At 44.7% G+C, this 22,316-nt stretch overlaps 1 protein-coding gene across 6 annotated transcripts in view; it reads right to left on the minus strand.

Moving 5' to 3' along the window:
* ldb2a (LIM domain binding 2a) overlaps window positions 1-22,316 on the minus strand; it is a 116,567-nt gene that overhangs the window by 31,101 nt on the left and 63,150 nt on the right. For all 6 annotated transcript variants that reach the window (XM_080773627.1, XM_080773630.1, XM_080773631.1 and 3 more), the window contains one exon: window positions 12,242-12,414. In XM_080773627.1, the coding sequence (XP_080629753.1) occupies window positions 12,242-12,414 (173 nt within the window). The remainder of the gene's footprint in view (window positions 1-12,241; window positions 12,415-22,316) is intronic.

Raw genomic sequence — 22,316 nt, forward strand, 5'->3', positions numbered from 1 at the left:
ACGGGTCAAGATGGAGTCTGAAGAGGTGGGTTTTCAGACTAGGGCGGAAGAGTGGGTTGGGAGTGAGTCTGCAGTTCTGATTATAATGGGACGTGCATTCCATAGTTTTGGAGCCAGAAGGGAGAAGAGTTTGGGATGCGTGGAGCGTTTATTGTCCAGGCATTTTTAGTGACCAGACGTGCAAGATATAGGGGTGCCATGCCTTTGGTTGCTTTGAATGCCAGCATCAGAGTTTTGTATTGTGCGGGCAGCGACCGGGAGCCATGAGTGGAGGGAGCGGAGAAGGGGGGAGGACGTGTGAGAATTTTGTCTGGTTGAAGACCAGGCGAGCTGCGGCATTTTGGATCAATTGGAGAGGCTTAAGTGTGCACACCGGTAGGCCAGTAAGGAGGGAGTTATTATAATAGTCAAGTTTTGACATGACTGCATCTCTGGATAAGCGGAGGAAGATGATTCCCGCTCGGGACGCTGTGGGTGCGTTGCGTCATCAGTGCCCTACCTGAGGCGGGGTTGGCCAAAGGGCCTTTCTGTGTGGAGTTTGCATGTTCTCCCCGTGTCACTATAGGTACATGCAGTAATCCTGGTCTCTAAAACTACCTCTCCCTGTCAGGTGAAAAGAAGCAGCCCCAGGTTGGCAGAGGATTACATTAGATATTTGGCACTGGGTGAAAAAACTGGGTTGCAAAATAGTGGGATAAAAATTTAATTAAAAAGAAAAAAAATTACTTGCATGAGAAGGAGAGAGGTGTTGGAGTTAGCTGCTTTAGCTAACTCCACTAGTTTGAGGGTCCAATGGAGTTGTCCAATGCATTTTTTACTACTTTCCATTGGTTCAATATTTTCAAAACAACAAACGGACGTAAAGGGTGTTCAATAGCACTGATTTATGGAATAATATATAAAACCTCAAAATTTTAGTTATGAGGTGTCCTCCGGACCGTGTCCTCCGGACCGGATGATATGCAATTTTTTGATTGATTGAATACTGTATTTACAGGCTTTGGGCCACGCCCCTATTGGGCCAATAGGCTTGTTACCATTGTGGTCTTCTGTACAATATCGGAATCGGTCAGAATCGGTATCGGCAGATATGACCCTGCAAAATATCGGTCATAATTTCATAATCATGAACCCCTAATTATTATTGTTTTATTAATGTCGGAAAAAAGGTGAATATTTACTTGAGTTGTGACCCATAAAAAAAATTTGTCCACGACCCAAAACATCCCAAAGTGTTTTGGAAACAGTGTTATTTTTGGCAGAAAATTTCTATTTTAGTTTAGACATAGTCTTTGGACTGAAACTTCATTTAGTTTTAGTTATATTTTAGTCACCTGGAATGTTTTAGTGTTAGTCTAGTTTTAGTCGACTAAGTGTCATGCGATTTTAGTCGACTAAATCTACAGTTGATTTAGTCGATTAAAATGTATTTTGGCGTGCCTTGATACCGTCGTAATGACTGATTTTGCACTTTTACACCTACTTTCAGCATGCAACCAAGTGTAGAATGACTTATACTGGATATCTTGTCCTAACATTTTAGTCTAGTTTTTATTTGTCGACAAATTGTCAGTATATTGAGTCTTAGTTTTAAGTCATCATAGCTTAGTTTTCATTCAGTTTCCATTTTCGTCAGTGAAAAAAAAGGTATAGTCGACGAACATTTTTCGTCTTAGTTTTATAGTCGAACTAGAGGACACCATGATGGTGAAACAGCAGCGTGCGTATAGACTAGAGGACACCATGATGGTGAAACAGCAGCATGCGTACAGACTAGAGGACACCATGATGGTGAAACAGCAGCGTGCGTACAGACTAGAGGACACCATGATGGTGAAACAGCAGCGTGCCTATAGACTAGAGGACACCATGATGGTGAAACAGCAGCGTGCGTATAGACTAGAGGACACCATGATGGTGAAACAGCAGCGTGCGTACAGACTAGAGGACACCATGATGGTGAAACAGCAGCGTGCATACAGACTAGAGGACACCATGATGGTGAAACAGCAGCGTGCCTATAGACTAGAGGATACCATGATGGTGAAACAGCAGCGTGCCTATAGACTAGAGGACACCATGATGGTGAAACAGCAGCGTGCGTACAGACTAGAGGACACCATGATGGTGAAACAGCAGCGTGCGTACAGACTAGAGGACACCATGATGGTGAAACAGCAGCGTGCGTATAGACTAGAGGACACCATGATGGTGAAACAGCAGCGTGCGTATAGACTAGAGGACACCATGATGGTGAAACAGCAGCGTGTGTACAGACTAGAGGACACCATGATGGTGAAACAGCAGCGTGCGTATAGACTAGAGGACACCATGATGGTGAAACAGCAGCGTGAGTACAGACTAGAGGACACCATGATGGTGAAACAGCAGCGTGCGTACAGACTAGAGGACACCATGATGGTGAAACAGCAGCGTGCCTATAGACTAGAGGACACCATGATGGTGAAACAGCAGCGTGCCTATAGACTAGAGGACACCATGATGGTGAAACAGCAGCGTGCCTATAGACTAGAGGACACCATGATGGTGAAACAGCAGCGTGCCTATAGACTAGAGGACACCATGATGGTGGCAATATTTCCTCCTGCCTGGCGTCATTCAGAGCATCTGTCCTTGGGCCTCACAGCCAAACCAGCTCCGTATATAAAATGAACAAAATAAATTTAATCTGGAGGAGGATGAGGGTGTTTTGACGACGCCAGAAACAAAAGAACTTCAGGTCAGAGAGAGTTGCCAATTAGGAGGAAAGGGAGAGAGAGAGAGAGAGAGAGAGAGAGAGAGAGAGGAAAGGAGAGAATTAGACAAAGAGAGAGAGAGAGAGAGAGAGAGAGAGAGAGAGAGGGAAAAAAACATATTTTTTTGCCCCTTTAGCTGAATTCAGCACTTGCCGGGGCCCTTGCGCTTCTCCATGTTTCGTTGCTGTGACAACCAGAGAGGGAGAGAGAGAGAGAGAGAGAGAGAGAGAGAGAGAGAGAGAGAGAGTCAGACAGACCACCGACAGACAGACAGACAGACAGAGTGAGACGGAGAGAGAGAGAGAGAGTAGAGAGAGAGAGAGTAGAGAGAGAGAGAGTAGAGAGAGCATGAGACTGGGAAACGGATCACCAGATAGATGGAGAGAGCGAGGCCGAGAGAAAGCTAGAGAGAGAGAGAGAGAGAGAGAGAGAGAGAGAGGAGAGGGGGAGAAAAAAATCAGCTGATTAGTTGGCATGGCAACCGCAAAGATGTAATCCCAGCAGACACAGTCTAATCAATGCCCCCAGCGCAGATGGTCTCCTGAGGATCAACAAGAAAGAGGCTGGCGGGCATATACAGACCCCCCCCCCCCTCCCACTGCCCCCCACCATCCGTCCATCCATTCACCCACCCGCCCCCAACCTAACCAAGTGAACCCCCCCCCCACCCACATGCTCCTCTGCTCACTCCAGCGTAGCTGCAAAAGACAAACAAACTAAAAAACAAACACACAAACAAACAAACAAAATGTACAAGAGAAAGCTTTTGCTCCCAAAAAATGTCTCCTCGGTACACTGGATATCTCGGCCCCTTGCATGCTTTTCTCCTGGCTAGCTGCTATCTCTGCTTTCAAATGCAGCTGTGCAAAATGTCTGGCAGGATATAAATGGGTTCATGGTGCAGTCTTAAATTAGTTCACCCCCATGGAAGTTGTATAGGTGTATATTTACTGTACGCACGCACACATGCATTCACACGCACACGCACAACCACACACCGTAGGTAGTTTCCTTCCGAAATAAAGTGAGGTAGCCTATACATGTAGTAGACAGACTGTAGGTACAGTTCCCTTCCAAAAACAAGTTAGGTACAGTTTACTTTACAAAATAAAGTTAAGTATATAATATACAGGTAGAGTTTACTTCCAAAATGAAGTTAGGTGTGTATATATACATTGAACGGTGCTGGTTTAACCCACGGCTAGAAGGCTGTTTCAACCAATCAGATTGCTTCCTCGAAACGACCTGTGGTAGAATGTTTCATTATTTCACAAGAAGAATGTCCTTAGTGTGTAATGAATAAAGATGGACGTGAATGAGGGGAATTGAGTGTAAAGAGCAGATCCTAAGCAGTCGGCTAAAAGCCCCACACATATACACTCTACTGTTTAGGTGGAAATGAAGGCTTACATTTACGTGCAGGTCATTGGCTTTGATGAGCTGTGGGCCCCTGAGACCCCTTATTATTTTATCATTTCAATATGGAACAATTAGTGAAAGAAATAAGCATTTTTGTTGGACCCCCCTGACTCCCCCCCCCAGCAGAGAAATTATTTAAATTACTATAGGGCTACTGTATGTTTAAAAGGTGGAACAATTTATTATTTTTCATTTTCCAGATACGGCACACTATACACTGACTTAAACAGTATTGTGCCAACCACTTACACTCCTATTGATTCCTTTCTGTTTCGCTGTCTTTGCCTGTAGCTTTCCTGCTGTCATTTATACATTGTCCACTACAGTGTCTTGAAATTCTAACTGTGCTTTACCTGACAAGGGTATATTTGAAAGACAAAGAAGAGGTCCTGCACACTGTCAGACACTTGCCAAAAAATGTTTCTCTTTATTTGGTCGACGTTTCGGTCGCTTAGACCTTCACCTGACAGACAATGTTGACAATTGTCTGTCCTGATGAAGGTCTAAGCGTCTTTCAAAGATACCCTTGTCAGGTAAAGCACAGTTAAAATGTCAAGACACTGTAGTGGACAATGTATAAATGACAGCAGGAAAGCTACAGGCAACATATTTTTAGATGGGGGTCGGCAGCCAATTACATATATTTGTGGGGGTCCTTGACATGTCTAAATAGGATAAAGGGTGCTTTACCTTTGCCTCAGTAGTAGAACCAATACTCTCTACAGCACTGGTTCCCAAACCTTTTAGGTTTGACGTCCAAAAGAGACGTCTTATGTTCCCCCAGGACGCCAGTATTCTTTCCCCTTTTAATAAATAGATTTGTATTTATTTATTTGTTTATTTATATGGAATTCTTTCGAGGGAGAAAAGCGTTTGAATTTGTTTTTAACTTAAAAATAAAGTGAAAATATATGTGAAAAATATTTGGGGGTATTTTTTAATCTTTTGAAATAAGTTCACAACCCATAGAAACTGGTTTGTGAGTTGCGACCCACATATTCTGGGTCCCAATATGGTATATTATTAGAGGAACGGCTGGATGACACTTACACTATATATATATATATATACACCGGTATATATATATATATAGCCTACCAATAAGACGCCCTTTAGGACGAGAAGCGCCCAGGCCTAAAGGGCGAGGTCACGTGCACGCATCTGCCTGGGTGACAGCAGACTGCTGGGCGAGCGCTGGCGCTTTGGCATGGGGGGTCAGATCAACATATGGAATGAATTCTGTACTGGCCATATATAGTGTGTATACAGGGTTTGATGAGGTCAGATCAACATATGGAATGTCAGTACAGGAAGGACGGGGTTGTGAAGGATCAACATACGGAATGTCAGAACAGGTCAGCTCCATATATGGAGCTCTAAGGGTTTGAGGTTTGGGGTCAGATGTAGAGTTGCTGTCCAGCTCCATATATGCAGATCTAGGTGATGATCCAGTCTTCTCCATGAATGGTTGGTTATCCAGGGTTAGATGAGGTCAGTGTCGTGATCTTCATATATGGAGACGGCTATATATGGTGGCGTGACGTGTCACAAGGCGTGATGACCCAAGGCGTTACCATATATGGAGGTGTGATGTCACAAGGCATGACGGAGGCGTGACTAACACACTAACTAAACTAATATACTAATGAGAGCGCAAAATCTCTCTTGGAAGAGCCACCAATCGACGTCTCTAATATACGGCAACCTTCCCCGTGTTTCTTCACTAGTCCGATCCAGAAGAACACAGTTTGCCGGCCACTGCTACGGAGCTGACAATGAGGTTATATCTTCCCTTCTTCTCTGGAACCCTGCCTCAAAGCAGACAATGCAGAGATATAGAAAACTGTCGTTCCCTGATGTCATCGCTATAGGGACACACGCATCAGTAGGCAGGAAGTGGGGAATCGGGATGGCATGTTGGTATGCGGTCAGGGAAGAGGACGACCCTGCCTTGCATATAGTCCATGTGCGTGTGCGTGTGTGTGTGTGTGTGTGTGTGTGTGCGACGTGTGTGTGTGAGAGTGTGTGTGCGGATGAGGTAGTAGAGGACTACAGGTATAGGTACTTTTGTTATACGCTGTGATAATTGACTGTTGTCTTTTAGCATCAGTGTATTTTGTAACGTATTTTCTGAAATGCAATGTATTTTGTAATGTAATGTAATGTATTCTGTAAATGTTTTAAATTATTCCTGGACTGGACTCTCGGGAAGATTAGCCGAGAGGCTAAAAGAGAGGATTATAGAGGTATTGCTCTTGTCTTTATGTAAATTGTCTTGTTCTTTGTGTTTATGTTAAATGTGTGTATACTGTACAGTATGTGTTCTGCATACTTGGCTGCTGGGTCACAAGACAAATTTCAGTGTGAACTGACAATAAAGTACTATATCATATCAAATCAGATCCCCCAAAAAACCACGGTCGAAAACTGACGATGATGATTCCAACTGTACTCCACTCATTCACTCTATTAGCCAAGCCTTTTCATCTTTGCCTATATATAGTATACATTTTTTAACCACTTCAACCGTAAATACTGTACATTACGTTATACCTTTGTTGACCCCTGTGGAACACTGGTCAACAGTAGACTATATACCTACTGTAATATATGTCCACACCACACCATGACATATAGCAGCATGGAACAAAAACAATGCATTACAGTGGAAAGTTCTATGAGAAAATCTGACATTACTTTTAAAATGTACCATAGACAGTATTCATACAAACAAAACAACGTTCCCAAATGAAAATGAAAGCGGCTGAAGGAGTCTGAAGTCCCCTTGAATTAAAAGCGGGGCCATTAAAAAGGTACGGCCCCTCAAAGAGAGTCCCCATCGATTTAAGAGCAGGGTCATAAATCTCCCTCACCGGGGACTGGATCAGGGGAGCTCGGACTCCGAGGACCAGCAGAGAATTACGCCACCATGCAGGCTCCTCTGGAGTCGGGACACTTGACATGTCTGTTTAGAATCCAAGAAGTGAACATCACCAAATTGTGTGTGTATATATGTATAGCCTACAACAGTAGTGCACCAGTGTTGGTTGTGAGCTTGTAGATTTTCAGCAAATGTAAAAACAGCCATTACGACGGCATCAAGGCCTGCCAAAACACATTTTAGTCGACTAAATCAACCGTAGATTTAGTCGACTAAAATCGTATGACATTAAAGTCGACTAAAAGTAGACTAAACACTAAAACATTCCAGGTGACTAGTACCAATAAATATAAGCAGCTTTCACACCTCGGTTCTTATACACGTGATTTAACAACTGATCAAAATGACGATACGTCAATAGAGAGGAATAAATCAACCCAGGAAATAATCAATAGAGTGTGAATGAATGAATGTGCAACAGATATAATTCAATCAATATTACACGAGAACGATGAATACCAAGCATTTACATTGGTCGCAAATAAGTAATTCTCACTGTAGACCAATAATATGACCATAGAAATACTAAATCTTCCTCTTCTCACTGCAAAGCAAAGATCAACTGCATGGAGGTTCTTTAACAGCTGGGACCACTTTGTCATAAGCACTGAAGATCTGTTTTGTTTGTTTTGTAGCTCCATCCCCATGGCTTCTGAAGCCTCCAGCCTCAACACTAGCACATTCTGTACGGGAACCCCTTTTGGTGTTTTAAGCATTACGTTATACTTTTAGCTATTGAAAAAAGATCTACAAGCTCTACGAGCTTGGGGCTCCTTGACATGAAACAGTTTGAGCACCACTGATATAGAAACATGAGGTTTTTCAGACAACTTTGTCAGGGTTTAGAAGGCATTTGTAGAATGGACCTCAGGTCTAAACAGGCTAACCAGGGTCGTGCTCTCCGAGCTGACACCCGCTGCCCCGCCGCACAGGGACCCTGCTGGGGGCCCCGTCGCACAGGGACCCTGCTGGGGGCCCCGCTGGGGGCTCCCAATAAGAGGTGGTGGCGTGTGGCTCTCTGGGCCGGAAGGGCCCCGGTTGGGTCAGATCAAAAGTAACACCACCGTGTCACCCCATCAACACCTCACCATCCCCACACCCCCCACCCCCCTTCCACACACACACACACACACACACACACACACACACACACACACACACACACACACACACACACACACACACACACACACACACACACACACACACACACACACACACACACACACACACACACACACACACAGTAAACCAGTGTTCTTTTTGGCAGCACCTTTCGATTTTAGATTTAGTCATAGTCTCTTGAATAGTTTTCATTTAGTTTGAGTCACATTTTAGTCACCTGGAATGTTTTAGTGTTAGTCTAGTTTTAGGCAACTAAATATCATAAGATTTTAGTCGACTAAATATACGGTTGATTTAGTCAAACAAAATGTGTTTAGGCAGGCCTCGATGCCGTCATAATGGCTGTTTTTTTTTTCACTTGCTGAAAATAGACGATCTACAAGCTTGTAGATTGGCTATTGTCAGCATGCAACCAAGTGTAAAATGACCTTGTCCTTGACTAGTGGACCTTGTCCACTAGACCTTATCCACTAGTCCCTTCCTAACATTTTTGTCTTTGTTTTAGTCATCATAGCTTCGTTTTCATGTAGTTTCCATTTAGTTTTCGTCAGCTTTGAAAAGGTAGTCGACGAACATTTTTCGTCATAGTATTAGTCGACGAAAACAACTGCTGAAAACTCGCATAACCCGGAGAATCCTGGTGATGTCTTCCAGCTCATTGGCTCCCCCGGGGCGGGACATACTAACTGCTCGCTGGCATGCTATAGCCACTCACCAGCTGACTTCCTGTGCCCGGGGGGACCCTGTCAGCGATATACACCCCGTCCTTAGCACCCATCGTCCCCCCCGCTACACTGGCAACACTGCTCACTCCACCCCCTAAATCCTCTCCCACAGCACCGTGCCCGCAGCTCGGGGGTCACGGCGGCGGAATATTCCCCAAGCGGGACCGCGGCCAGTCCACCCGCCCACCACCCCCCGAGAGGAAACATGGACAGATGGGAGGGGCAGAGACACAGAGAGAGAGGTGTGGAGACAGAATGTGACAGACAGACAGACAGACAGACAGACAGACAGACAGGCAGGCAGGCATGCAGGCAGGCAGGCAGGCAGGCAGGCAGACAGGCAGGCAGACAGGCAGGCAGGCAGGCAGACAGGCAGGCAGACAGACAGAGATAACAAGAGAGTGGGAGACGAGAGGGAACGAGACAAGAGGCAGAGAGAGAGAGAGAGAGAGAGAGGCAGAGCGACTGGGTAGCTAGGGATGATTTCTCTAGGGATGAAGGATGCGGGGAGCGTGGTGTGTGTGTGTGTGTGTGTGTGCGTGCGTGCGTGCGTGCGTGCGTGCGTGCGTGCGTGCGTGCGTGCGTGCGTGCGTGCGTGCGTGCGTGCGTGCGTGCGTGTGTGCGTGTGTGTTGGGGAGGGTGCAATGAGAAGGAGTGGGGGATGAGAGAGGGGAGGAGGGAGGGGAATGAGGCTGTAGGATGAGAGAGCGAGAGGAGAAAGCAAGGAGAGAGAGAGAGAGAGAGAGAGAGAGAGAGAGAGAGAGAGAGAGATTGAAGGACAGAAAGGGGAATGAGAAAGAGAGAGAGCTTGGTAGAGTGAGCTCTGCTTTAGACGGGTGCCTGTGGAGAGCAGGCTGCTGCTAGGCGCTCTGGGAGAACAGGCTCAGTTATTGGAATTCCTTCTTTTTTTTCTAATGAATTAATTCTTCTCGTCCAATTTAGGCGAAGATGAAAAGAGAACAGCGCTGCCAGACGCAGATTTAAGCTCTCTGTTCACAGGACCTATACTGTACACAAGTCTGTACAGTATACATATACTCATTTTGAATATCTGCCGAGAGCTATTTTTTCCCGATCCGATATTTATATTTTTATAGAACATTTAGGCCCTCCTATGACCCATGTCACAATAGTACAATGTCCAAAATCACTGACGACAATATCCTGTGTAATATCATATGATATGGATATAATATTGATACGCGATCGGATACACACACACGCACACGCACACACACACACAACACACACACACACACACACACTGTATTTGAACACATACAGTATTTCTTCTAAAATTTGTGAACTAAAATAAGTACTTTAGTATCGATACAATCGATGGTTTGCATTGCAAAACGACACAAAATCAAACGATATATGTTGCCGTTTATGTCAATATACTTTGATTGATGGAATTAAAAATCGACACGTCGATGCCGTTACACCCCTAACCCAGAGAGAGAGAGACAGAGAGAGAGAGAGAGAGAGACAGAGAGAGAGAGAGAGAGAGAGAGATTCTCACACAAAAGAGCCCAGTGCATAATTTCCGACTCCTGAAAATAAAGGGCGGTGTAGTGGTTTAATGTCAGGCCAATATGAAAGTCAGTGCTGCACATCTCTGTGTTCATGGTACAGAGGACATGGAATCCCTTTAGCTCCAGCCGCTCAGCGCTGACAAGGTGCCTGGGCTCCCATTCATTTAAGCAGCAGTCAGCAGAGGAACAGGCCGAAACCCAGCAAGCCATCTGTATCACAGATCTACTAGACCAGATACGCGCACACACACACACACACACACACACACACACACACACACACACACACACACACACACACACACACACACACACACACACACACACACACACACACACACACACACACACACACACACACACACACACACACACACACACACTCAGTGTAGAGAGGAACCAAATGGATTTAAACGGGAAGGCCTGTTTTCTGTTCTTCTTACTGCTTTTATAGTTTGAGAGGTGAGGTTGTTTGTTTGTGGTTAAATTATCTCACCTACAGTATGTGATTTGCAAGCAACTCTCTCTCTCTTTCTTTCTTTCTCTCTCTCTCTCTCTCTCTCTCTGGTTAAACGTCACTCCAGCAATGCTCACACTTAAGATGCTTGGTGAGCACTGAGTATACGGACCTCCCACCCCCGAAAAAAAGCAAGCGTGGAGTCAGTTTTGATCTTTCACCATTACGCGTCTTGCATGGTCCATTATTATTACATCCTGCGATCAATTATTCACAACACGGATCAGGGACAGTTGTAGGGGTCACCTCCTCCTACCAGTGGTGAGAAAGTACGCACATTTTTTTAACTTAACCCATTTAGACCTACCATCGATTCTACAAATGTCTTCTAAATCCTGACAGTTTTCTGAAAAACCTATGTTTCTATGTCAGTGGTTCTCAAAATATTTCATGTCAAAGACCCCAAAAACTATATGTAATTGGCCACCGACCCCCCCCCCCGAAAATATGTTGTTCCAGGGACCTACAAGTTCATGAGCTTGTAGATCTGCTATTTTTCAATAGCTAAAGTATGACATAATGCTATAAACACCAAGTGGGGTTCCCGGCCCAGAATGGGTTAAGGATCAATATTACAATATAGAAATACTCTAGTTACAAGTAATAGTTAGAAATTCATCATGTACTTGAGTAAAATTAGAAAAGTATTGGTGTCAAAATGTACTTAAAGACAAAGTACCAAAAGTTAAAGTACTCATTGTGCAGAATGTCCCATAAGTTTGCTCAATGTATGAAAGTATTTTGAAAATAGCAGATCTACTTGTAGATCGGCTATTTTCAAATGGCCCGAAATGTATATAGGGCTGAAGTGGTTAGCATAATTATGTTTTGTAATAATAATCAAAATGAAACAAAGTAACTACCGGTAGTAACTAAAGTTACTAAAGTAGAATAAAAGTACAATATTTGGATCCGAGATGTAGTGGAGTAGAAGTAAAAGTATTTGGAAATTGGAAATATTCAAGTGAAGTACATCATTACGACGGCATCAAGGCCCGCCAAAATGCCTTTGCGTCGACTAAATCAACTGCAGATTTATAGTCGACTAAAATCGTGTGACATTTAGTCGACTAAATCTAGACTAAACACTAAAACATTCCAGGTGACTAAAATGTGACTTAAACTAAGTGAAAACCATTCAAGTTCAACTACGACTAAAACTAAAAATCAAAAGTTGCTGTCAAAAACAACAGTGGTGCACACCAAGCAGCTCCTCCTCCTACCTTTGTAAACATGGGCTTCCCGTGCTGGGTCACCATGGTGCACTGGTCACAGTCCACCGTGATGCAGGAGTTGTGGAAAGACTCCTTGGAGTGCTTGAGGATGTAGTGGAGCTCCGTCACGCCGCCCTCAAACACCGTGCTGAAGTAGCGAGGGATCAGCGTCCGGCCAATAGCTGCAAGCCAAGTGAGGAGAGACATGTTAATGTAGTCTGATACTCGATACCGGGCACTACACTCCCTGTGGGGGTGTATAACGCGTGTGTCGAAGATGAAGTCGGTGGGGCAAATGGTTCTCGAGTTACGTGCATTGCAACCGTACACAGACGCAGACATGCACGCACGCACGCAGAGACATGGCGCATTAATAGTAGGATAGATGTGGATAGTACAAGTATATAGTAGTTTTCCATCATATAAGATTAAAGTTGAAATGCGGTCTAGAAGTCACCCCTGTTAGTGCTCTGCTTGCTGTGACCTTATCGTGCATTCATGCTATCAGTCTTATAGCAGCACTCAACAGTTTACATCAAAGATTCACCTCCAGATTAAACCGCTTCTGGGTGTTGCAGAGAAAAGTGGCGGCGGTGTAAATTACTCCATCTCTGCTTGTAGGAAACCGACTGACAGCATTGCTTGTGATTCATCATGGCAAGTCACACAAGTTTGCTAGTTTCACGATGTTGCAGCACATATACTGTCTGTATGATACGTGTTGGAATTCTTTTGCGAGTATATAGTTGCCTGCAATCGACTTGTTGTGCCGAGTACTACTCTGATGTGAACTGTGGCCGTGAGACCACAAATAAATGTGTTCTTAGCAGGGACATCGGACTGGGGGGGGGACCGTAACCCTGAATTAAAAATAAAAATAAAACACAAAAAAATGTCTGTGTGGGGCCCACAAAGATTGCTTGTCCCCAGGGCCCAGGATTTGGTGCTACACCCCTGGTTCTTTAGTCAACATGTTAATGAACAATGCGTTATCATTATTTCCATGTTAAAATGAGAACGAGCTCCCACTCAACCTCGTTAAATAATACAATTTTGGCAGTTTTCCATTAAATAATGGATGTGCTCTCGTCCACGCGGGCCTGGTCGTCGTACTTTCCTTAACCGTCTTAATCAAAACGCTGCCTCCTCTCTCTGAAGACGCAGCAGCTTGCTCCTTTCCTGGTAACCTTGGATTCACAGCGCAGCCTCAAGAGTTCTTTCTGTCTACCTCACAGTTTCTCTGCCTCTGTAACATCAGCAGAAAATAGCACCCTATACTGTACCTCTCCCCCACTGAAGCAGCCCCAAACACCCCATGCCTCCTCCTCCTCCGTGAAAAGTACATCCCGCATGAGGAGTGAGTACCGCATGACATTACAGACAAATCAGAATAATAAAATAAAATAAAACGCATATCTCTGCTGTCGGGAGGAAACCTCATAACTCCATTTTTGAGGTTTTTAGATTTTTTGGGGGGCATAAATCAGTCCTATTTGAACACCCTTTACGTCTCTAGTGTTGTTTCGAAAATATTGAACCAATGTGGAAAGTAGTAAAAAGTGCTTTGGACAAAACCTCTTAACTCCATTGGACCCTCAAAATGTCTGCTAAAGCAACTAACTCCACCACCTCTCCCCCTCTCATGGAAGTAATTGACAATATATAAAGTTACAATTACAACACAAACTTTGATGAGGCTGTATTGCTTTGTTTTAAAAATATAAGGTTTTCTTAATATCCTGAAAATCTTATATTTTTCATTTCCTGAAAAATGAACATTTTGGAGTTTCCACCTGACAGCAAAGATATACTGTATGTATGTATATATATAATTTAAGGTTTAGGTTTTTCTTTTGACACAGCTTCTTTTGTTTTTCAGCACTTGACGAGGGGTGGGGGGTGTATGTATTGGGGGGATTGAAAAAAGAGATGCTAATGTTTAGGTTGTGTACAACACGGTATGAATATAAAGCCGAATGCTGCAGCTTAGTATGTAGATCAGGAGTTCTGCACGGTGTCACGGAGCATCATTTAGCGAGGGCCCTAGCTGTCTGAAACGTTTATACCGCGACCAAAAAAAAATACACCTTGATTTAGGAACTGTATTGCTGTTTTTGCACACTTGGAAAGAATTCGATTTATACTCAAAGATAAACTTAAGGATTTCGGGGAAGATTTTGGAAGCCCCTATACTCACTAAAAGGGTGAAGTAAGCTAAAACCCTGCGGATGATCCGCGCTGTGCGAGTGTGCGTGATATGGAGCAGTACTCCTGGGGAGGTGTGGGCTTCTTACATACCGTACTGTATTTAAGGCTGCAGCCTTGCTTGTGAAACAGTTATGGGAATTCACCCCATATGTATTTGTTTGTATTCATCATTTCATTGTAGACCTATACCTGTTTATTTCGTATGTAGGCTATGTATGTTGTCCAGTGATGTTCAAGTTACTTTTAAAAAGTAATTACTTATAGTTATATTTACTAGTCTGAAAAAGTAACTAATTACTTATAGTTACTGAATTATGAAAGTAACTTTACTTTATAAAAAATGTGTTTCACTCTGGGAGCGTACTCAGAGACGGTTCTTTTGGATTACATTACATAACGTGGGTAACTACTAACTCACCCATTGAAAATACAGTAACTATAACGGCGTTATTGAATGGGAAAATGTAAATAGTTACGTTACAAGTTACAGCTAAAAGTAGTTTTGTTATGTAAAGTGCTTAATGTAAGGGGCGTTAGTTCCAACACTGATGTTGGTAACTATGTCTTTATGAAGATATTTGAAACGGAATATTGCTGTTTTTACCGTTCAGATTTTCCGTTTCCTGAGTCATCGTCACGTTTTCAATGCAAGCATTAGTCGCCACTCGCCAAACAATTTGTTTTTAGAAACATTCTTCAAATATTATCGATATTTCTCTCTGTACAAGGAAATTAACTGAGTTAACTACTATACGTTTGTGAGCCAGATTTGAACCCACGTCAAGATAAGGTTTTTCAGAGGCACGGTGGCACAGTTGGTAGCGCTGTCGCCTCACAGCTAGAAGGTCCTGGGTTCGATTCCCGCTCGGGACGCTGTGGGTGCTGACGGCGTGTTTCCTCCTCCGCGTCATCAGTGCCCATACCCGAAGGCGGGGTTGGGGAAAGGGCCTTTCTGTGTGGAGTTTGCATGTTCTCCCCGTGTCCCCTAGGGTAGGTACCCCTGGCCAGCCGGGGCGCCTGATGGAGGGGAAAGGAACTGGTTGGAATAAGTCACAGTCACTTCTTTAACTGCCCAAGATTATCATGCCCAATCTGGACATTTGAAATTGCAACGGCTCTGGCTGCAATTCCACGCTGCTGACCTTTAGAGTACCAACTGTCCATCAACAAAACTCTCCAAGTCCTTCTCCTCCACACCCCAAATCAATTGCTACAGCCGACTGGGCTCCAAACACACTGTAGTGCAACAACAGAAAACTGCAGCGCAGAAACAACAAATGCACTATTTTTGAAATGTTATTAACATTTGTGGTAACTCTTCGGAAAGCATATTGTCCTTCGATGGTTTTATCAAACCACCCCATCACCTCTTCATGGATTAAAGCCAAATAAAATCTCATAGCTGAAATTGTTTGTATGGTCAAGTTGTGTGATTGTGTGATTTGTGAAACCGTGTGAAAGATGCTTCTGAACGTATCGCTAGTTTGACCACTTCAAATGCTTAAAATAATCAAAGCATACAACACAAAAACATACAACACAGCAATCATCGGACCCATTTCGGAGACGGTAAGCCTGTTGCGTCATTTCCTGTGTTGCCCGTCTGCTGTCTGACAGCTTTGTTGTCAGCAGCACGAACGGGACAAACACCAAACATTATTGTATTGCGCTGCTGTGGTTTAGACACACACTGTCACTGTTAACTATCCTACTCTGTGGCGATCTTATCGCTACTCGGGCTGGTTGTTTGGCGGGGCGAGCGTCTCATTCTGTCGGCTCAGCCGGGCGATTGTGATGGCTTTCCGCCAACACCACCCCTTCCCTCCCGGCGGACTTTCCTCTCGCTCTAGCTCTCTCTCCTGCGCCGTATGCAATATGTATAGTTACAGCCCTGACGCCTTTGTTGCTTCGGACATGTGCATCAAATGCAGCTTGTTTGCGGTGCTGGAGGGGAGGCTCGGCGAGTTGGAGGCAATTCTGGCTAGCGGTGCAAACGTTAGCCTAGCTCACACACAACCACGGGGAGCCCACCACCATTCGCGGTTGACGGGGACGGGCATGCCGTCGCCGGTGACCGCGGGTGGTCGGGGCTCCCACAAACAGGACGGCTGGGCCAAGGTGGCTGCTACTGGTCGAAAGCGTGGAAGTAAACAAAAGCACACGGGACACCAACCACTTCACGTTTCAAACAGTTTTTCCCCACTCACTGTTATACCCGTTGAGTGTAACGGTGAGCCTTCAGTTCCACTTGATGGCCCGCAACGCAAGCAGCGGCGTGTCATTAAGAATACAACTCTGGTTATCGGTAGTTCTATAATGAGAAACGTGAATTTAAAGACTCCAGGAACCATAGTCAAATGCATCCCCGGGGCCAGAGCTGGCGACATCGAATCAAATCTGAAACTTATTGCTAAAAGTAAATGTAATCGCTATGATAGGATTGTAATTCACTGCGGGGGCAACGACACTCGACTTCGGAAATCTGAGATTACGAAGATAAATATTGAGTCAGTTTGCACATACGCAAAGACAATGTCGGACTCTGTAATTTTCTCTGGTCCCCTGCCAAACATGAGCAATGATGACATGTTTAGCCGTATGCGCCAACTCAACAACTGGTTGTCTAGGTGGTGTCCAGATAATAACGTGAGCTTTGTAAATCATTGGGAAACCTTTGAGGGGAATACTGGTCTGATAGAGAGAGACTGCATACATCCAACCTGGGACGGTGCAAAGCTCATCTCTAGAAATATGGACGATTTTATAGATAGATTATCATGACCACCCAGAGTTGGGACCAGGAAACAGAGTTGCAGTCCTACACAGCTCTCTGTGCTTCCTCCAGTGCAGCCGCCTACCCAACCTGTCCCACAAATCAGAACTATACAAACTATACAGTCTCTGTACAGGCTGAACAAACCATATAGGCTGCACAAACAAAAGCAAAAGGAAATAGGAGCTGTACATACAAACTTGATACAAATCAAGACCAATACAGTTGTACCACAAGACACAAATATCAAATGTGGATTTCTAAATATTAGATCTCTACGCAAAAAAGGAACATTAGTCAATGAAATTATATCAGACAATTGTCTTGATATATTTTTTCTGACTGAAACTTGGCTAGGTGAGCAAGAATATGTTAGCTTAAATACAGCCACCCCACCAAGTCACACCAATGCACATATACCTAGAGACAATGGGAAAACTGGAGGTGGAGTGGCTGCTATCTTCAATACAGGCCTAGCAATTAGTCTTAGAGCTAGAGCTACATACAAATCATTTGAAAGCTTGATTCTCAACCTTTCACACACAAGCTGGAAATCAATACAGCCGCTGATAGTCATTACAGTGTACCGCCCCCCCGGCGCTTACACACAATTTTTATCAGAGTTTTCAGAATTTCTATCAAGTCTAGTTCTCGAGTCTAATAAAATCATCATAATTGGTGATTTCAATATTCACGCGGACATAGGAACTGATAGCTTGAATAGAGCGTTCATCTCATTGATTGATTCAATCGGTTTCTCTCAATGTGTAGACAAACCTACACACATTCACAACCATACCCTTGACCTCATTCTGGTCTATGGTATTGCAATAGAGCACCTCACAGTTTTTCCAGAAAACCGTGATCTCTCTGATCATTATCTGATCACCTTCGATTTTACATTGATCGATTATACACCACTGGACAAAAATGTCCTTGGCAGAAGTATATCCGAGAGTGCTGTAAGCAAATTCAAGGAAATGGTTCCATCAGCCATCAACTCGGTATATTTCAACAAAATAGAGGACCTTCACACATATAGTTCTCATCAACTCGATCAACTTGTTGATAGTGTCACATGCTCATTTCAAACTACGCTAGACTCTGTTGCTCCCCTGAAAAGGAAGGTAATAAAGCAACAAAGGCTAGCCCCATGGTACAACTCGGAAACTAGAAACCTCAAGCGAACGTCTCGCAAACTCGAAAAGAAATGGCGTTCAACCAAACAGAAAGAATCATGTATAGACTGGCAGAATAGCCTCAAAATATACAAAAAGGCTCTCGACACGGCCAGAGCCACTTATTATTCACTTATTATTCATCCCTAATAGAGGGAAACAAAAGTAACCCAAAGTTTCTTTTTGATACTTTGGCAAAACTGACAAAAAGCCGTGATTCCACGGACCCACGGATTCCTACGACTCTCAATAGTAGCGATTTCATGAGGTTCTTCAATGGCAAAATAGAAACTATCAGAGATCAAATTGATCTACAACTACTCTCGGCTCCCACTGGACTGCCACCAAATATGGTGGTCTCAGAGGTGGCCGCAGACCCAAATATATATATGGATAGTCTCTCTCCAATCGAGCTCTCTGAGTTCACTTCAATGATATCTTCTTCAAAATCAACGACATGTACCCTGGATCCAGTTCCGACTAGATTACTCAAAGAGGTCCTGCCTCCGGTTGGTACATGCCTACTCAATATGATCAATATGTCTTTGGTGACAGGCTACGTGCCACAATCTTTCAAGGTAGCGGTAATCAAACCTCTACTCAAAAAGCCTACTCTTGATGCAGGCATTCTAGCTAGCTATAGACCTATATCGAACCTTCCGTTTCTCTCCAAAATTCTCGAGAAAGCGGTCGCCAAACAGTTGTGTGACTTTCTACAAAACAACAATATATTAGAAGGTTTTCAGTCGGGCTTCAGAGCTAACCATAGCACTGAGACGGCCCTGCTGAGAGTTACAAATGACCTCCTGACTGCAGCAGATAATAACCTCCTCTCCGTACTGGTGTTGCTGGACCTTAGTGCTGCATTCGACACTATTGACCACCACATTCTGCTACAGAGACTGGAACATCTGGTTGGCATCAGGGGTGCCGCACTGAAATGGTTCGAGTCCTATCTGTCTGATCGTTTTCAGTTTGTAGAGGTCAATAATGGCTCCTCTACACGTGAAAAGGTCAAATACGGAGTCCCACAAGGCTCTGTGCTTGGACCAATACTCTTCTCTTTATATATGCTCCCTCTGGGCAACATCATCAGGGAACACTCCATAGATTTCCATTGTTACGCAGACGACACTCAACTATATCTATCGATGAAACCGAACGAAACGGACCAACTAGTCAAACTTCAAGCATGTCTTAAAGACATAAAGAGTTGGATGGCAGGTAATTACCTACTCCTCAACTCTAACAAAACGGAAGTTATCGTGATCGGCCCTAAGCCCCTGAGAGACAAGTTGGTCGATGGGAACTTTTCTCTAGATGGCATTACTTTGGCCTCCAAGGCCACTGTGAGGAATCTGGGGGTTACCTTTGATCAAGACTTGTCTTTCAAATCTCATATCAAACAAATCTCAAAGAATGCTTTCTTTCACCTGCGAAATATTGCAAAGGTCAGGCACATCCTGTCCAAAAATGACGCAGAAAAACTTGTCCACGCCTTCGTCACCTCAAGGCTGGACTACTGCAATTCGCTATTATCAGGCTGCCCAGGCAAGTCTCTGAAAAGCCTACAGTTAGTTCAAAATGCTGCGGCGCGTGTGTTGACAGGTACCAGAAGAAGAGACCATATCACTCCTTCACTGGCCTCCCTACACTGGCTCCCGGTCAAATACAGAATAGAGTTCAAAGTTCTTCTTCTCACTTACAAAGCCCTCAATGGTCAGGCACCACAATATCTCAAGGATCTCATTGATCCCTACAAACCAAATAGAACAGCAGTGCGTTTGCAATATGCAAACATGCTTACTGTTCCAAAAATATCAAAAGTTACAATAGGAGGCAGGGCGTTTAGGTCCCAGGCACCGCAGCTGTGGAACCTTCTCCCGGCTTCGGTCCGTGGGGCTGACACGCTCTGCACATTCAAGACAAGGTTGAAAACCTTTCTCTACGACAAAGCCTATGGCCAGACTTGTCTCCGGGTCTAGCTGGATACCATGGTCGTACATTGTTGTGTGGGTTTGTCTCCCAGCAGTACTTGTAATATACACTATATAGGCTCCAGTAAGGCCTGCCACTAATCCAGCATCCGGGGAATCTCTCCCCGGAGTCTCTTTTCGTCCTCCCCGTCGCAGTTCTGTGGACCTCTAATATTAACCCCCAACTGACTGCCGAGTGTGACCGTGGATCAGGCCTCTTCATGGAGCCCACCAGAAGTGTGACCTGGACCCGGCCTCACAGAGCTCGACCTGGACCAGATGTGGACCAGACCCCTCCACGGAGCCCACCTGCCTATTCTCTGTCTTTTCTCTCTGTCTATCTCTCTCTCTCTCCCTCTACCCCCCCCCCCCCCCCCCCCCGACACGGTCGAGGCAGATGGCCGCCCACCCTAGAGTCGGGTTCTGCCTGACGTTTCTTCCTAAAGGGGAGTTTTTCGTTACCATTGTCGCAATGTTGCTTGCTCTGGGTGGATCTTTGTTGGTTGTAAAGTGTCTTGAGACAACTTGTTGTGATTTGACACTATAATAAAATTGAATTGAATTGAATTGAAAGCAAAAAATAGCCTGTCGACTGAGAACCTGAGAATCCATGTTAGTATCAGCACTACGCATGCCGAGATGTGTTGGACAAATACAATACAAACCAACTAACAATGGACTTTTTTGGGAATTACAATCGTAATGTGTGTGTGTGTGTGTGTGTGTGTGTGTGTGTGTGTGTGCAGCCCACACTGTTTCTCTCCTCGTTGTCTTTATAGTTCCTCTGCTGTCTTAACTTCCAACATTAGAACATTACCAGGCCCCAAAAACAAAGCAAACGAAACTAAGAAACTAAGGAAAACATGAAATGCAGGCTCCATTATTATCCAGCCGCCGAGCACGCGGCCTCGGACTACCAGGCTGAGATGATCCATCTCAGAGTCATCACTACGTTGGCTAAAATGATGCTCCTGTCTCCAGTCCTCAGCCTCCTCTCCTCTCCTCTCCTCTCCTCTCCTCTCCCCTCTCCTCTCCTCTCCTCCCAAATAAAACCCCACACGTCCACCACATCGTTCTCCGAGCAGAAATATATATAGCCGACTAAATATACAGTTGATTTCGTCGACTAAAATGTATACTGGCGGGCCTTGATGCCGTCGTAATGACCGTTTTTACACTTGCTGAAAATAGCCGATCTACAAGTTCACAACGCGTCGCAGCGTGACACGTTGTGAGCTTGTAGATCGGCTATTTTCAGCATGCAACCAAGTGTAAAATGACTTATTCTAGACTCCGCAGGAGGAAAATGAGAATGTCCCCAAAAAGACGCTGCATGGAGAGAAGTTGGACCTTCAGCTAATATACAGATGAGAGACAGAGGGGGGGGGGGGGGGGTCGGACTGGCAGGGCTATATAGGTGCTGGTGTGGGGGTGTGAGTGTAGAGCCTTGAATGGTGTGCTTCGTTTTAATTCGATAAAGTCAGGCATGACTAAATAAACACGTGAAATGTTTGGCGGCATGCGAGCAGTTGGGGGGGGGGGGGTTGGGTAAATCTCTCTCTCTCTCCCTCTCACTTGCTCGCTCCTCTCCCTCCCTCCTTCTATCACTTGTTCTCTCTTGCATTTTCCATCTCACCGTCTCTCTCTCTCTCACTTGCTCTCCTCTGCCCGTTACTGCTCTCTCTCTCTCTCTCTCTCTCTCTCTCCCTACATCTCCCTCTCTCTCCCCCCCCCCTCTCTCTCTCTCTCTCTCTCTGTTGAAAAACAAAGTGCGTCTAGGAGTGGAGCTGACTGTTAATGTGGAGGAGCTCTGAGGAGAGAGAGAGAGCTGTGCGGCAGAAATGAGCGAGCTAGGGATGAAAGAGGGTGTGGGTGGGTGGGTGGGTGGTGGGGGAGGGGGGCAGAGCTTGTCAAGGAGGGATAGGATTCGTGGTGGGAAGAACGAGGAA

The sequence above is a fragment of the Protomyctophum bolini genome, assembly GCF_963924005.1.
Source record: "Protomyctophum bolini genome assembly, chromosome: 10".
In the NCBI taxonomy this organism is placed as follows: Eukaryota; Metazoa; Chordata; class Actinopteri; order Myctophiformes; family Myctophidae; genus Protomyctophum; species Protomyctophum bolini.